General features: G+C 66.6%; 1 protein-coding gene across 12 annotated transcripts; it reads left to right on the top strand.

Annotated features, from left to right (window-relative positions):
- Positions 1–335: 335 nt before the first annotated feature.
- Positions 336–10077, top strand: TEDC1 (tubulin epsilon and delta complex 1). Of its 12 annotated transcripts, XR_010934976.1 has the most exons (10): positions 346–1081; positions 1179–1335; positions 1548–1750; positions 2040–2195; positions 3236–3334; positions 6287–6373; positions 6834–7001; positions 7161–7307; positions 8319–8715; positions 9494–10077. XR_010934976.1 is itself a non-coding variant. In XM_067707446.1 (9 exons), the coding sequence occupies exons 1-8, from the start codon at positions 935–937 to the stop codon at positions 7274–7276; spliced, it is 1077 nt and encodes a 358-aa protein (XP_067563547.1). In that variant the 5' UTR covers positions 336–934; the 3' UTR covers positions 7277–7307; positions 8319–8434. The 12 variants fall into 12 exon arrangements, 11 of the variants coding, with proteins under 11 accessions (XP_067563547.1, XP_067563621.1, XP_067562972.1 ...); XM_067707446.1 differs by lacking the exon at positions 9494–10077 and having other exon boundaries at positions 336–1081; positions 6890–7001; positions 8319–8434; XM_067707520.1 differs by lacking the exon at positions 9494–10077 and having other exon boundaries at positions 336–1081; positions 6890–7001; positions 7161–7297; positions 8319–8429.
- The last annotated feature ends 315 nt before the right edge of the window (positions 10078–10392 follow it).

Below are 10392 nucleotides of genomic sequence, written 5' to 3'. Positions count from 1 at the left end.
GTTTCGGTTTGGCTGTTAGGAACAGAGCTGCCTTGAATGTCCGTGAGTGGGAACACGAGTCCTCACAGGTTCCGGGCACTGGAACTGTGGGGTCGTCTGGTAGACAAGTCTAGCTCTGAAAGAACCGCCAAACTGCTTTCCAAAGTGGCTGTGCGGATAGTCCTTTGAAGACTGTCTCTTCAATGGCAGGAAGGAGAGGCTGAAGGTGCAGGGCAGAGGGAGGCCGGGGTGGGGTGGGGATGGGGGTAGGGGGTAGGGGGTAGGGGGCTAGCCGGACAGACGATGGACTGGACGGGGAGGGGCCAGGCGGGGTATGCAGGCGTAGGTTTGAAGGGGGAGAGAGTCGCCGGCCGTCCGGGAGGAGCACCCGCCCGCGCGCTGCGGGGTTGAGCCGTCGGGGTACGTCCCCCGGTACCCGGGCGCTGGCCCCTGCGTCTCCGGCCTGGTACGCGCTGCGGGGTCCCAGGGCTTCCGGAGGCCAGAGAGGGCTTCCGGAGGCGGAGGGTCGCTCCCGCGTGTCGGTGGCGCCTCTCGGCCGCAGGGGGCACCCTGAGCGCCGCAGCTGACCCTCCGGCGGTTGCTAGGCTGCCATTTGGTGCAAGGGGCTGATTGGTGGGGTCCGGACGAGGAGAGTCAGGTGTTGCCGCGATTGAGTCGCGGAGGGCGGACCCCGCGAGGCTCTCAACGCCGATGGGTCCCCGACGCACCGGAAATGCTTCCGCACCGGACAGAACAGACAGCACTCAAACGCCGGGGGCACCGCTCATTGGGCAGGAGCTAGAGGCGCGTCTCAGCCTACTCGGCGGTTGGGCGCGGGCCCAGCAGAGGCGGCACCTGAACGGTGACTGGGCGCGGGGACGCAGCTCTCGCGGGGATTGGTCGCGGGGACGCGGCGGCGGCGGCGCGCAATCTGAGACAGGCGGGCGGACGCTGCATGGGGCGGCGGCGGCGGCGTCGCCGGGTGGACCCGGCGGACGCGGCCCGGGCCCTGCCCGAGGCCATCGCCGCATTGAGTCAGACTCTGCCCGCCGGACCCAGCCCCGAGACCTTCCGCCGCGCCAAGTTCGACCGTCCGGAGGCGGTGAGGCCAGCAGGGCAGGCGGCTGGGGCCAGTAGGGCTCCGGGAGGACGCAGGGACGCCGCCAGCCCCGCTGACCGTCGCTCTTTGATCCTCGCAGGCCCCCGCGCTCTGGCGGCTGCTCTTCCGCGTGCTCTCGCCGCAGCTGGCCGACGGCGCCTCGGCCTCATTCTCCCCGGGTAAGGCCCGCCTGGTAAGGCTCTGGCCCCGCCCACCCAGAGAGCCCCGCCCACTGCACGACCACGGGACAGCCCTCCGTAAGGCCCCGCCCACTGCCCCGCCTCCCCGATGAGACACCCCGTCCCTCCGCGTGAGCCTCTCACCTTCCCGCCTCCAGGTTAGGTCCCAATGCCCCTGCTAGTCCCTTCCAAGCATGGTCTCTGCTCTGCGTCCCGCGGGGGTCCCTTAGGAGTCTGGGTAGCGTCACCTCCAGTGGGTGTCCCTCCTGAGCTGGCGTCTCCTACCGCAGAGGCCCAGGTCCGCTCTGTGAAGTTGGCGCTGCGCACCCAGGGCTACCCTAGGCGGGCCCTGGCACAGCTCCCGGACGACGGCTCCCAGGGCGGCCGCGAGCTGCTGCTGGCCCTGGCCTGGCTCCTGGCCCGCGGGCCCCTGCCCGAGCGGCTGCTGACCCAGAACCGCGTGCAGCTGGGAGACGAGATGCCCGTGTGCGAGGTGGGTGAGGGATGAGTGTGAGCCGCGCCCAGCCCGGGCGGGAATCCTGGGTGTGGGCACCGGACCGGCGGGGTCAGCCCTGTGGGGGTCAGTGTTGCTGCCCCGAATGCCCGGGTGAGCACTCGGAGGCAGATGAGGGCCGGGGACGTGCCCACAGGCTCCTGACCCAGCTCTTCCTGGCGCCCCCGGGATCTCTTGGCTCTCACTCCCAAGGGCTTCCTTTCTCTTTCCCCTTCGTGGTCTCTGCCTGGGGTGTGAGAGCAGTGCGTGACCCTTGCCCCCTCCCCAGTGCGAGGCCCTGGCCAGCCCTGGCCCTCCTGCCCCCAGCGTGGAAGCAGACGGCTGTGTGGACATCCGCCACCTGCAGTGGCTGATGGGAAAGCTGCGGTTCCGGTGGCGAAACCTGATGGCCAGTCAGCAGGAGCAGTGCGCCCTCCTGGGCAAGGTAGTGCCACGCATGCGTTGTCCACCCAGGGGCAGCTGTCCTCTGTGCTATAGAGGCCTGTCCAGCATTCCCATCTCAGGCTGGCGCCCAGCCTTTGGCTGAATGTGGGCCTTCCCAGGCCTGGCTGGGAGTTGACCTGTTGGGCACAGCCTGGGGTGGCCCAGAGCCTGACCCTAGGGCTCCATGTTGTCCAGGAGGGGGCCTAGAGCAGGTGTTGCTGGACATCTATGGGGCAGGGAATCAGGGGGGCAGGGAGCCTGCAGGGTCGACCTTCCTGTCCCCAGAACTCCCTAGAAGCTTCAGACTCTATGTCACTGAGCACCAAAGTGGGCCCTGGGGAGCCACTGCTGCCTGAACACGAGATGGCGAGGAAGGCACCCCCTCCCACCGCATCCTGGGTGTGGGCTCACGGGCGGTGGGCAGCTCCTGTGGGCTTCCGAAAGGCTGGTAGGGCTCAGCTGTTGGGGCACAGGTGTCCCCACAGGTCCAGTGCATGGTCTGGGCTGAGCGGTGGCTGGGCAGGTAGCCCAGGGTTCGCACCAGCGCAGAGCTCTCTGGTGCTGGAACACCCCGCCTGGTGCTCTGCCCCTGGGAGAGGGTCTTTTGCTCAGCTAGCGTTTCCTGGGAGCCCTCACTGCCTCTTGTCTGGGCTCCAGCTGCTCCTCTGTGTGAGACATGCCCACCAGTTAGCCTCCCTGCTGCCTTCAGGCCTCACCTTGCTGGAGTGCCCTGTGTCTGTGTCCCTGCCACTGGCCTCACTGTTTGTGCCACCACATGGGCCTCGCACTTGATGAGCTGAGGGGGAAGCAGGGGCGCCCCACTCTACCTATACTGCACCCTGGGAGCTGGGTGGGGTGCCCCTCCCTCTGCATGGGCCTCCTGGTGGGTACTGGGCCCTGGGCCAGCCTCCCAGCAGTGCTGACTACTCTCCTGGGCCCGACCCTCTCTGAAGCGTTTCCTTATCTGTAAGGTCCTTGCCTAGCGCTGGCTGTGGGGAGGCGCCCACCTTCTCAGCCTGGGGTCTGCACTGCCTGTTTCAGATCCACTCATATACCCGTGGCTGCCACAGCGACCGCAGCCTTGGCCACCTGTCTGTCACCGAAACGGAGCTGCTCAGAGACCCGGAGGGTGGCCGTCAGGTGAGAGCTGGTGGGACCAAGGTGGGCGTGGCCCAAGGTGAGAAGGAGCCTGGGAGGGTGGGGGACCCAGACAGCAGACCAGCTTTGAGCTGTGGGTGTTAGCCAAGCTCACCATCTTTTTAAACAGTATCTATCTATCTATCTATCTATCTGTTTGTTTATTTATGGCCGCGTTGGGTCTCTGTTGCTGCGTGCAGGCTTTCTCTACTTGTGGCGAGCGGGGGCTGGCTACTCTTTATTGCGGTGCGCGGGCTTCTCATTTCAGTGGCTTCTCTTGCTGCGGAGCTCTAGGTGCGTGGGCTTCAGTAGTTGTGGCACGCGGGCTCAGTAGTTGTGGCTCACGGGCTTAGTTGCTGCGCGGCATGTGGGGTCTTCCCGGACCAGGGCTTGAACCCATATCCCCTGCATTGGCAGGTGGATTCTTAACCACTGCACCAGCAGGAAGTTCCTTTTTTTTTTTTTAAAATACTTATTTTATTCATTTGGCTGTGCTAGGTCTTAGTTGCGGCATGTGAGATCTTTGTTGCGGCGTGCAGGATCTTCACTGCGGCATGTGGACCCTTAGTTGTGGCATGTGGACTCTTTAGTTGCAGCATGTGGGATCTAGTTCCCCGACGAGGGATTGAGCCTGGGCCCCCTGCTTTGGGAGCACGGAGTCTTACCTACTGGACCACCAGGGAAGTCCCCAAGCTCACCCCCTTGCCTATGTAGGAGACACGTGCAACCTCAGGGCCTCTCTTGCCCCCAGAGCAGCCAGTGCTGCTGTGTGTGTGCACGTGGCTGGGTACACTTTGGGCAGTGGGAAGAACACAGGTGTCTGGGCCGGGCTGGCAGCCAGCAAGGGGGGCCACTGGAATTAAGGAAGACTGTTCAAGGGTCCGAGCTGACGGTGTGGGTACCTTGAGCTTGGGCATGTGTCACCTGTTGATGAGGAGGTGGGGGTTGGCGCTGCCCCACACTCTACTGACCTTCTTTTCAGGAGCCCCCGTCCATCATCACTGTTTCCTTCCCTTGGGCTCGCCTGGCCAGGGGGTCCTGGGACAGGCCCAAGGCTGGCCATTACTTGTGCTGGGCCCTGGCTGGTCCAGAGTGTGAGGCTGGCAGTGCCTTGTCCTGGGACACTTGGCTGGGGAGGAGGTCTGAGGCTCAGGGCAGGCCCAGCAGATCCCGCCTGTAGAGCCGCGTGCTCCTCGGGGGTCTGCATCCCCACCGTGGGGTCAGGGCGGCCACCTGGGGGTGCCTGCCCGGCCTGCGCTCCTGGCTTTACCTGGGCGAGGCCGTGCTTGGCCCTGAAGGTGCTGAGGCCGCATCTGGGCGTCCTGAGATGCCCTTGGCTCTGTTCCCTTTCAGGGGTGACTCAGCAAGGCGCAGGCCTCCTGCCCCTGGTCCCCTCCCTGGTCTGAGTAGAGCAGAGGCTGTGCCAGCTCCAGCCTGGGGCTGCCTGGGACCCCAGCCTCTGGGGGGGGCCTGGGCGGGTACGACTCCCCTCCTCCTGGAGGGCGGTGCATGTTGGTGCGCCAGGACTGAAAACGGTGTGGCCAGGTGGATGGGGACAGTTGGCTTCCTTCCAAGGATTCTGGATGAGAAGCTGGTGGCGGCCTGGACCAGCCGACCTGAAGGGGCTGCGCTCTTGGGATGGGTCCCATGAGCTTCTGGAATGATCTCTTGTTGCTGTGTCAGTGGCCAGGCATGCTGTGGAGTGGCTGGGCAGCATCCTTGGTTACTGGCTGGGCCTGTAGTCTTCTTATATTGTGGCTTGGGACGCGGGGGTGTGGACACCCTCTGGGACTGTTCTTGGGAGCTGAGTAAGCTGCTCTTCTCACGGGCCAGCACGTGTGTGTAGCGGGGTGTGTGTGTGGTGTGGGCATGTGGGCTCCGCCCTCCCATGTCTGCAGCCCTCCCCCAGACCACAGGGCGATTCTCACCGCAGGCCTGCCTTCCCTGCTCCCCTGGCCATGGGCTGGGCCCTTGGCCTGGTGCTCAAGGCTGCCCCTGTCTGGCCCCCTGGCCCGGGAGCCCCTTGTCCAGCCATGTGCATCCCCTGGTTGCCTGGCGGGCATACTGCTGCGCATGGCTCGGGCACCAGCCTCTGTGAGTGGAGGCCTGGCAGGGCTCTTGTCTGGCCGTTTGTCCCGGCCCCAGAGCACACTCCTGGGCTCCCTTCTAGAAGGAGTGGTGCCGGAGGCTGGGTCACTGTGCTGGCTGCTGTGTTCAGAGAGGAGCACAGCGGGTGCTGGCCTGGGCCATCCCAGTGGGGCCCATCTGTCTCTCCGCAGCTTACCGTGGGCCCTTGGGGTGGACCGTGACTGGCCTTGCCCCTGTCCGGCTTCCCGAGGCCGCAGTGGCCTCAGCAGGTGGGACGGGAGCATGTGCCCGTGCACTGGACTGCGGGGTCCGCAGGTGCGGGGCTGTTCGGGCCGTGCCTGCAGGGTGGGGCTGGGGGTCTGCGCGGCTGTGTTCTCCACCCTGGTCCCCGGTCTGTCCTCCGTCGCCTCCAAGCTGGGCGCCGTGTAGCCTCTGCCCTGCCTTTGGGCTCCAGGGGACTACAGGGAGGGATTCCCAGAACCCGCCAGTCTCCCCCATCCGGGGCCTCCCTGTACACCCGAAGCCTCCGGGGTGCAGCCCTCAGTCAGCAGGGGATGTGGGGTGGAGCCGCAAGGGAGGGGGCACCAGGACTCAGCCGCCGACCCTGCGGGACCCACGCCTGTGGGGGGCTGGCGGGTCACTGGTGTGGTCAGAGGCCTGGTAAGCTTGGCCTGCTTGTGCTGGAGGCGAGGCTGCCCTGCCGTGCCGCGCCCTGTCCTGCCGTGCCGTGCCCTGCAGGGAGGTGGCTCAGCCCGCGGGTGGGCCGGGTGAGCCAAGGTGACTGAGCCAGAGACGGTGGGCAGGGTGTGCAGGGTCCCAGGCGCACTGGGTTCTCTGACTCTGCGGCCTTACTGGTTTGCGTTGCAGCTGCTGCGGAGGCTGGAGAGGGAGAACGCGCGGCTGCAGGCGGCCCTCGAGTGGCGGCGCCGGGAGCTGGTCTTCTGGCGGTGGATGGTCAGGAAGCCGTTCCACCCACCTCCTGTCCCTCCCCTCCCCTCCCCTCCCCTGGTCTGACCACAGCGGCCCTGGGGTGGTGGTGGGGTCTTCTCATTTTCCACACAGGAAGAGAAGTCTCAGGGAAGCCCCCCACACCCAGCCCTGAAGCTGGTTTCACACCCAGGCCTGTGGGTTTTGTGTGTGTGGCTCTTTCCAGATGTCTGTCTGTCCCATCACCACCCTTCCCAGCTCCTGGGGAAGCCCAGACTTCTCAGGGGTCTTGGCCTTCCGGAAGCCTGGCCTTTGTGCCTCCCTGGCCTCCAGGCCCACCAGGGTGACGGTCACTGTCCAGCTTGGTCTGCGACCCGGGGGCGGGAAGTGACCCTGGGCCTCTGTCCCTGCCGGCTGGGGAGCTGGGCCTCTGGTTGTGAGGCCCGGGCCTGCCGCCCACCCTCTCACTTGGGGTCCCTCTCTGCAGGACACGGTCCTGGGCGCCTGCCCCCCTGAGGCCTCACAGCCCACGTTTCTGCCCAGGATCCCCACACCAGGGACTGGAGCGTTGGAGCCCCTGGTGCGGGAGCTGCAGGCCCTGCAGGGAGAGCTGCGAGAGGCGGTGGAGGCCCGGCGGGCGGCCTGGGAGGCCGGGGTGAGGACTTGGGGCCCTGGCCCGGGTTGTGCTCGGTGGGGGGCTCCCACGGTGGGACTTGCACCATTTGGTCTGTTTGCAAGGGGGGTGGGCTCACCTGCCAGACTCGGCTGCCGCCCCACCCTGGCCACCCTGATGCAGGTCTGTTCGTTATCCCAGGGCAGTTCTGGTGTCGTCCCTGCTGGCTTCCGCTCACACCATGTGGCCTTTTGGACCTGCTGGTGGACATGTGTGTCCCCCAGCCCCACCTGGGCGCCACCCTCCTCTCTCCATGAGCTGGACCGGGCGAGCACCGGGTTTGTGGCTGTGAGCAGTGCGCCACGTGCGCTGCATTGATTTCCTTTTTCTGAAGCATCTTAGAGTAAACTGCAGGCGTGGTTTTCCCCTCAGATACCCCTGGGGAGCATGGGTGTTTCCTGGGGGCCTGCAGCGTGGCTCGTTCAGGCCCTGCACGGCCATGTCTCCTCCGGCCGGGCCAAGCTGGAGCCCTCTGCCCTCTTGGGCAGTGACAGCTGGAGCAACGGTGATGTTTGCAGGCGGTTTCTCACAAGAAGGGGGGCCGGTGCTTGTCTGGGCTCAGGGCTCTTCACGCTTCCTTGTTGCGAACCATGGAGCAGTGCCCACTGAGGGTCGGGGTCAGGGTCAGGGTCAGGGCAGTTCCCTGGGGACACCGAGGGCACAGCCTCTTTGCGCTCCCTGCTGCCTGCAGGGTCTCTGGGATGGGCCTGCCCTGGGGGCCAGAGGTGTCCTCACCAGGTCGTGTCCTCGGCCTGGCATCCCCTTAGCCTGGCGTCCCCTTGGGTCAGGGCCACCCCATGCCACCCCTCTGCGAGGGCGGTGGGAAAGTGGGAAGCCGATAGAGCAGAGGACATTCTGACCCCGCCTGGAGTGGTGGGTGGGGTTGGGGGTGGGTGCCCCGAGGGTCTGCACTCTGGGCTCTGAGCAGACCCTGCAGGACTTGGCCTGCTGGGGGCAGCCAGGCCCACTCCCCCTGCAATACCGCGGTGCAAGAGCTGGGCCTGCAGCTGGGTGGTCCTGAGGGCTCAGGCCCTGCAGGGCTGTCGGGGGTGATCGAGCTGCTGGCCCTTTCCCCGGGGCCCCACGGCCTCTGGCTTAGGGCTCAGATGCTCGGTGCGGGTGACAGAGCCTGGAGGAGCCGGGCCTTAGAGCTGGCGCTGGAGCTGCTCCTCTTTGGGCACTGGGAGGGGCCGCAGGACTGCTGGCGGCTGGGGCAGGGCTCAGGGAGAGCCGAGGCCCTGAGCCAGGGTCCTGGTGAGACTGGTCACCCTCTGCTCACTTGCCACGTCCCCTGTGCAGGTCGGAGGCCGTGGGCCCCAGTGGAGCGCCGCGAGGACGGCCTTGCGGGAGGCCGTGGGACAGGACCTGGCCGCTCTGCGGCAGGCCTGCGAGCGAGGCGGCGGCTGCAGCCTGGCCCAGCCCCACGGGCCCCACCGGCTGGTGAGGACTGAGGCTGGGGTGCCCGGGGGCCCAGGCCTGCGGGCCCCTGAAGTGATTGAGGCGCTGAGGAGCCAGGAGGCCCGCCTGGAGGTGGTGCTGCGCCAGCTCCAGGGCCAGTGTCGGCAGGAGCTGGCCAGGCTGGTGGGAGCCCCGCCCGGCCCCGTCTGGATCCTGCCACCTGGACGCTGACGTTCCCTGCTCCCGGGGGCACCTCCCTCAGCCTGGCTGGGCCTTGGAGGGGCAGATTCCAGGCCAGGCAACTGCAGGGGTGACACAGACACAGCCCCGGTGGTGCAGGCACACTGGGCCCTGGGCCCCGGGTCCCCACTTTGGGCAGTACCCAGCCCCGCGGCCTGCAGTGCTGGGGGCAGGCCCATTGTGGTGGCCGTGGGCATTCAGGATCTGGAGAAGACCCGGAAATAAATTGTGGAGGCCTCCTTGCAGGGCTGAGGCTCCAGCTGTCCCTCTGCCACCCTTCCGGGTCTCTGTCTGGGGAGGGGATGCTCCCCTCAGGTCCAGGGCGAGGGGTCCCTGGGCGGTGGTGGCTGAGGCTGGTCTGGTCTAGGGCTGCCCAGGTGCTGGACGGACAGGCATGGCCTGCAGCACAGGGTGGGCGTGAGGGCCCCGGGGATGCAGGGTCCTGGATGTACCCTTGGAGCACCCTCATCCTGGGCTCCCTTTGTACACCCCACCTGGGCCACGCCTATGCCTGGTGTGCGTGTGCGTGTGCGTGTGTGTGTCTGTGTTGGGCAGGGACGCCTGATGGGAACCTTGGGTAGTGGGGGGACTCTGCTCCGTTTCTGGGGGTGGTGCCCGGGGGGGAGGGGGAGGCCACTGTGGACAGAGGGGGCTTTGTTCCCGAGACTGCTCGGGGAGCTGGGCTCCGCCCTGACAAAGAGCCATCTGTGTCGGGAGGATGCGCCCCCAGCTGCCAGGACAGGCTCCTCTCCTTCCCAGGAGGCTTGGCTTGGCACCTGCCCCGCCTCCCTTCCACCAGTGGACATGGCCTCAGCCCGGCCTCCCCTCTCCCCCAGGGCGCTCCACCCGGACCTGGTGCCGCCAGCTTAGGCCCCAGGGCCCAGCCACAACGCCTTCTCACTGGCCTTTGCTGTCCGCTTGGGGAGTGCTGGCTCACGCCCAGGGGCACTGGCCCCTCTGGGCCATTCTGGGCCTCCTTCGTCCCGGGTTGGGGCACACCTGTGGCGCCTCTGCACTGGCCTCGGGAGCACTGACCAGACCGGGGTCGAGCCGGCGCCCCTTCCGGAGTGCCCCCTGACCCTCTCCTCACAGGCTGGCCCCAGAGAGCCTCTGGCCCGAGCCCCTCCCTCCAAGGCCTGGCCCCCCTCTCCTAGCCCCTCTTATGGGCTCCCTGCTTGCTCCAGTCGGGTCCAGGGCACACGGGACTCAGGCCCCCGCCTGCGGCCCTCGAGTGTTTAAAGGCCCTTCTGGACCCCTGCTGCCATCCTCCTGACTGCCCCACGGGGCAGGTCCACTGAGGATTCCCTGAAGCCGGGATGGCCACTGGCCCTCGGGAATTGACGTTTGCAAACTCTGTGTCACGGAGCTGTCACTTCTCAGACTGATCTGTAGATTCAGTACAATTCAATCAAAACCACAAGCGTGTCTGTGTGTCTGTGGGACCTGGGCTGGTGATTCTGAAACACGAGGTGGAACCGGCCCGAGAGGCCAAGCTGGGGGTGAGTGGAGCCGTCCGCGGTGACCCCGCGAGCCAGGAGCTTTCCAAGGCTGCAGGGGTCAGGCGTGGGCCCAGGGGTTTGGCTCCTACTGTTGCCGTGATAAGTTAGCGCTTGTAAGTTAGTGGCTCACGGCCCTGACCCTGCCTTCTGTGGGGCTGAGGTCTGGTGGGCAGGCAGGAGGCCCCGGGGAGAATCCACTTCCACAGTGGCCTCACGCGGGCTGTCATCTCCAACAC

This window comes from Pseudorca crassidens, chromosome 1 (genome assembly GCF_039906515.1).
Source record: "Pseudorca crassidens isolate mPseCra1 chromosome 1, mPseCra1.hap1, whole genome shotgun sequence".
In the NCBI taxonomy this organism is placed as follows: Eukaryota; Metazoa; Chordata; class Mammalia; order Artiodactyla; family Delphinidae; genus Pseudorca; species Pseudorca crassidens.
The sequence above is the reverse complement of the archived record's forward strand: the minus strand, read 5'-3'. Positions and strand labels throughout refer to the sequence as shown.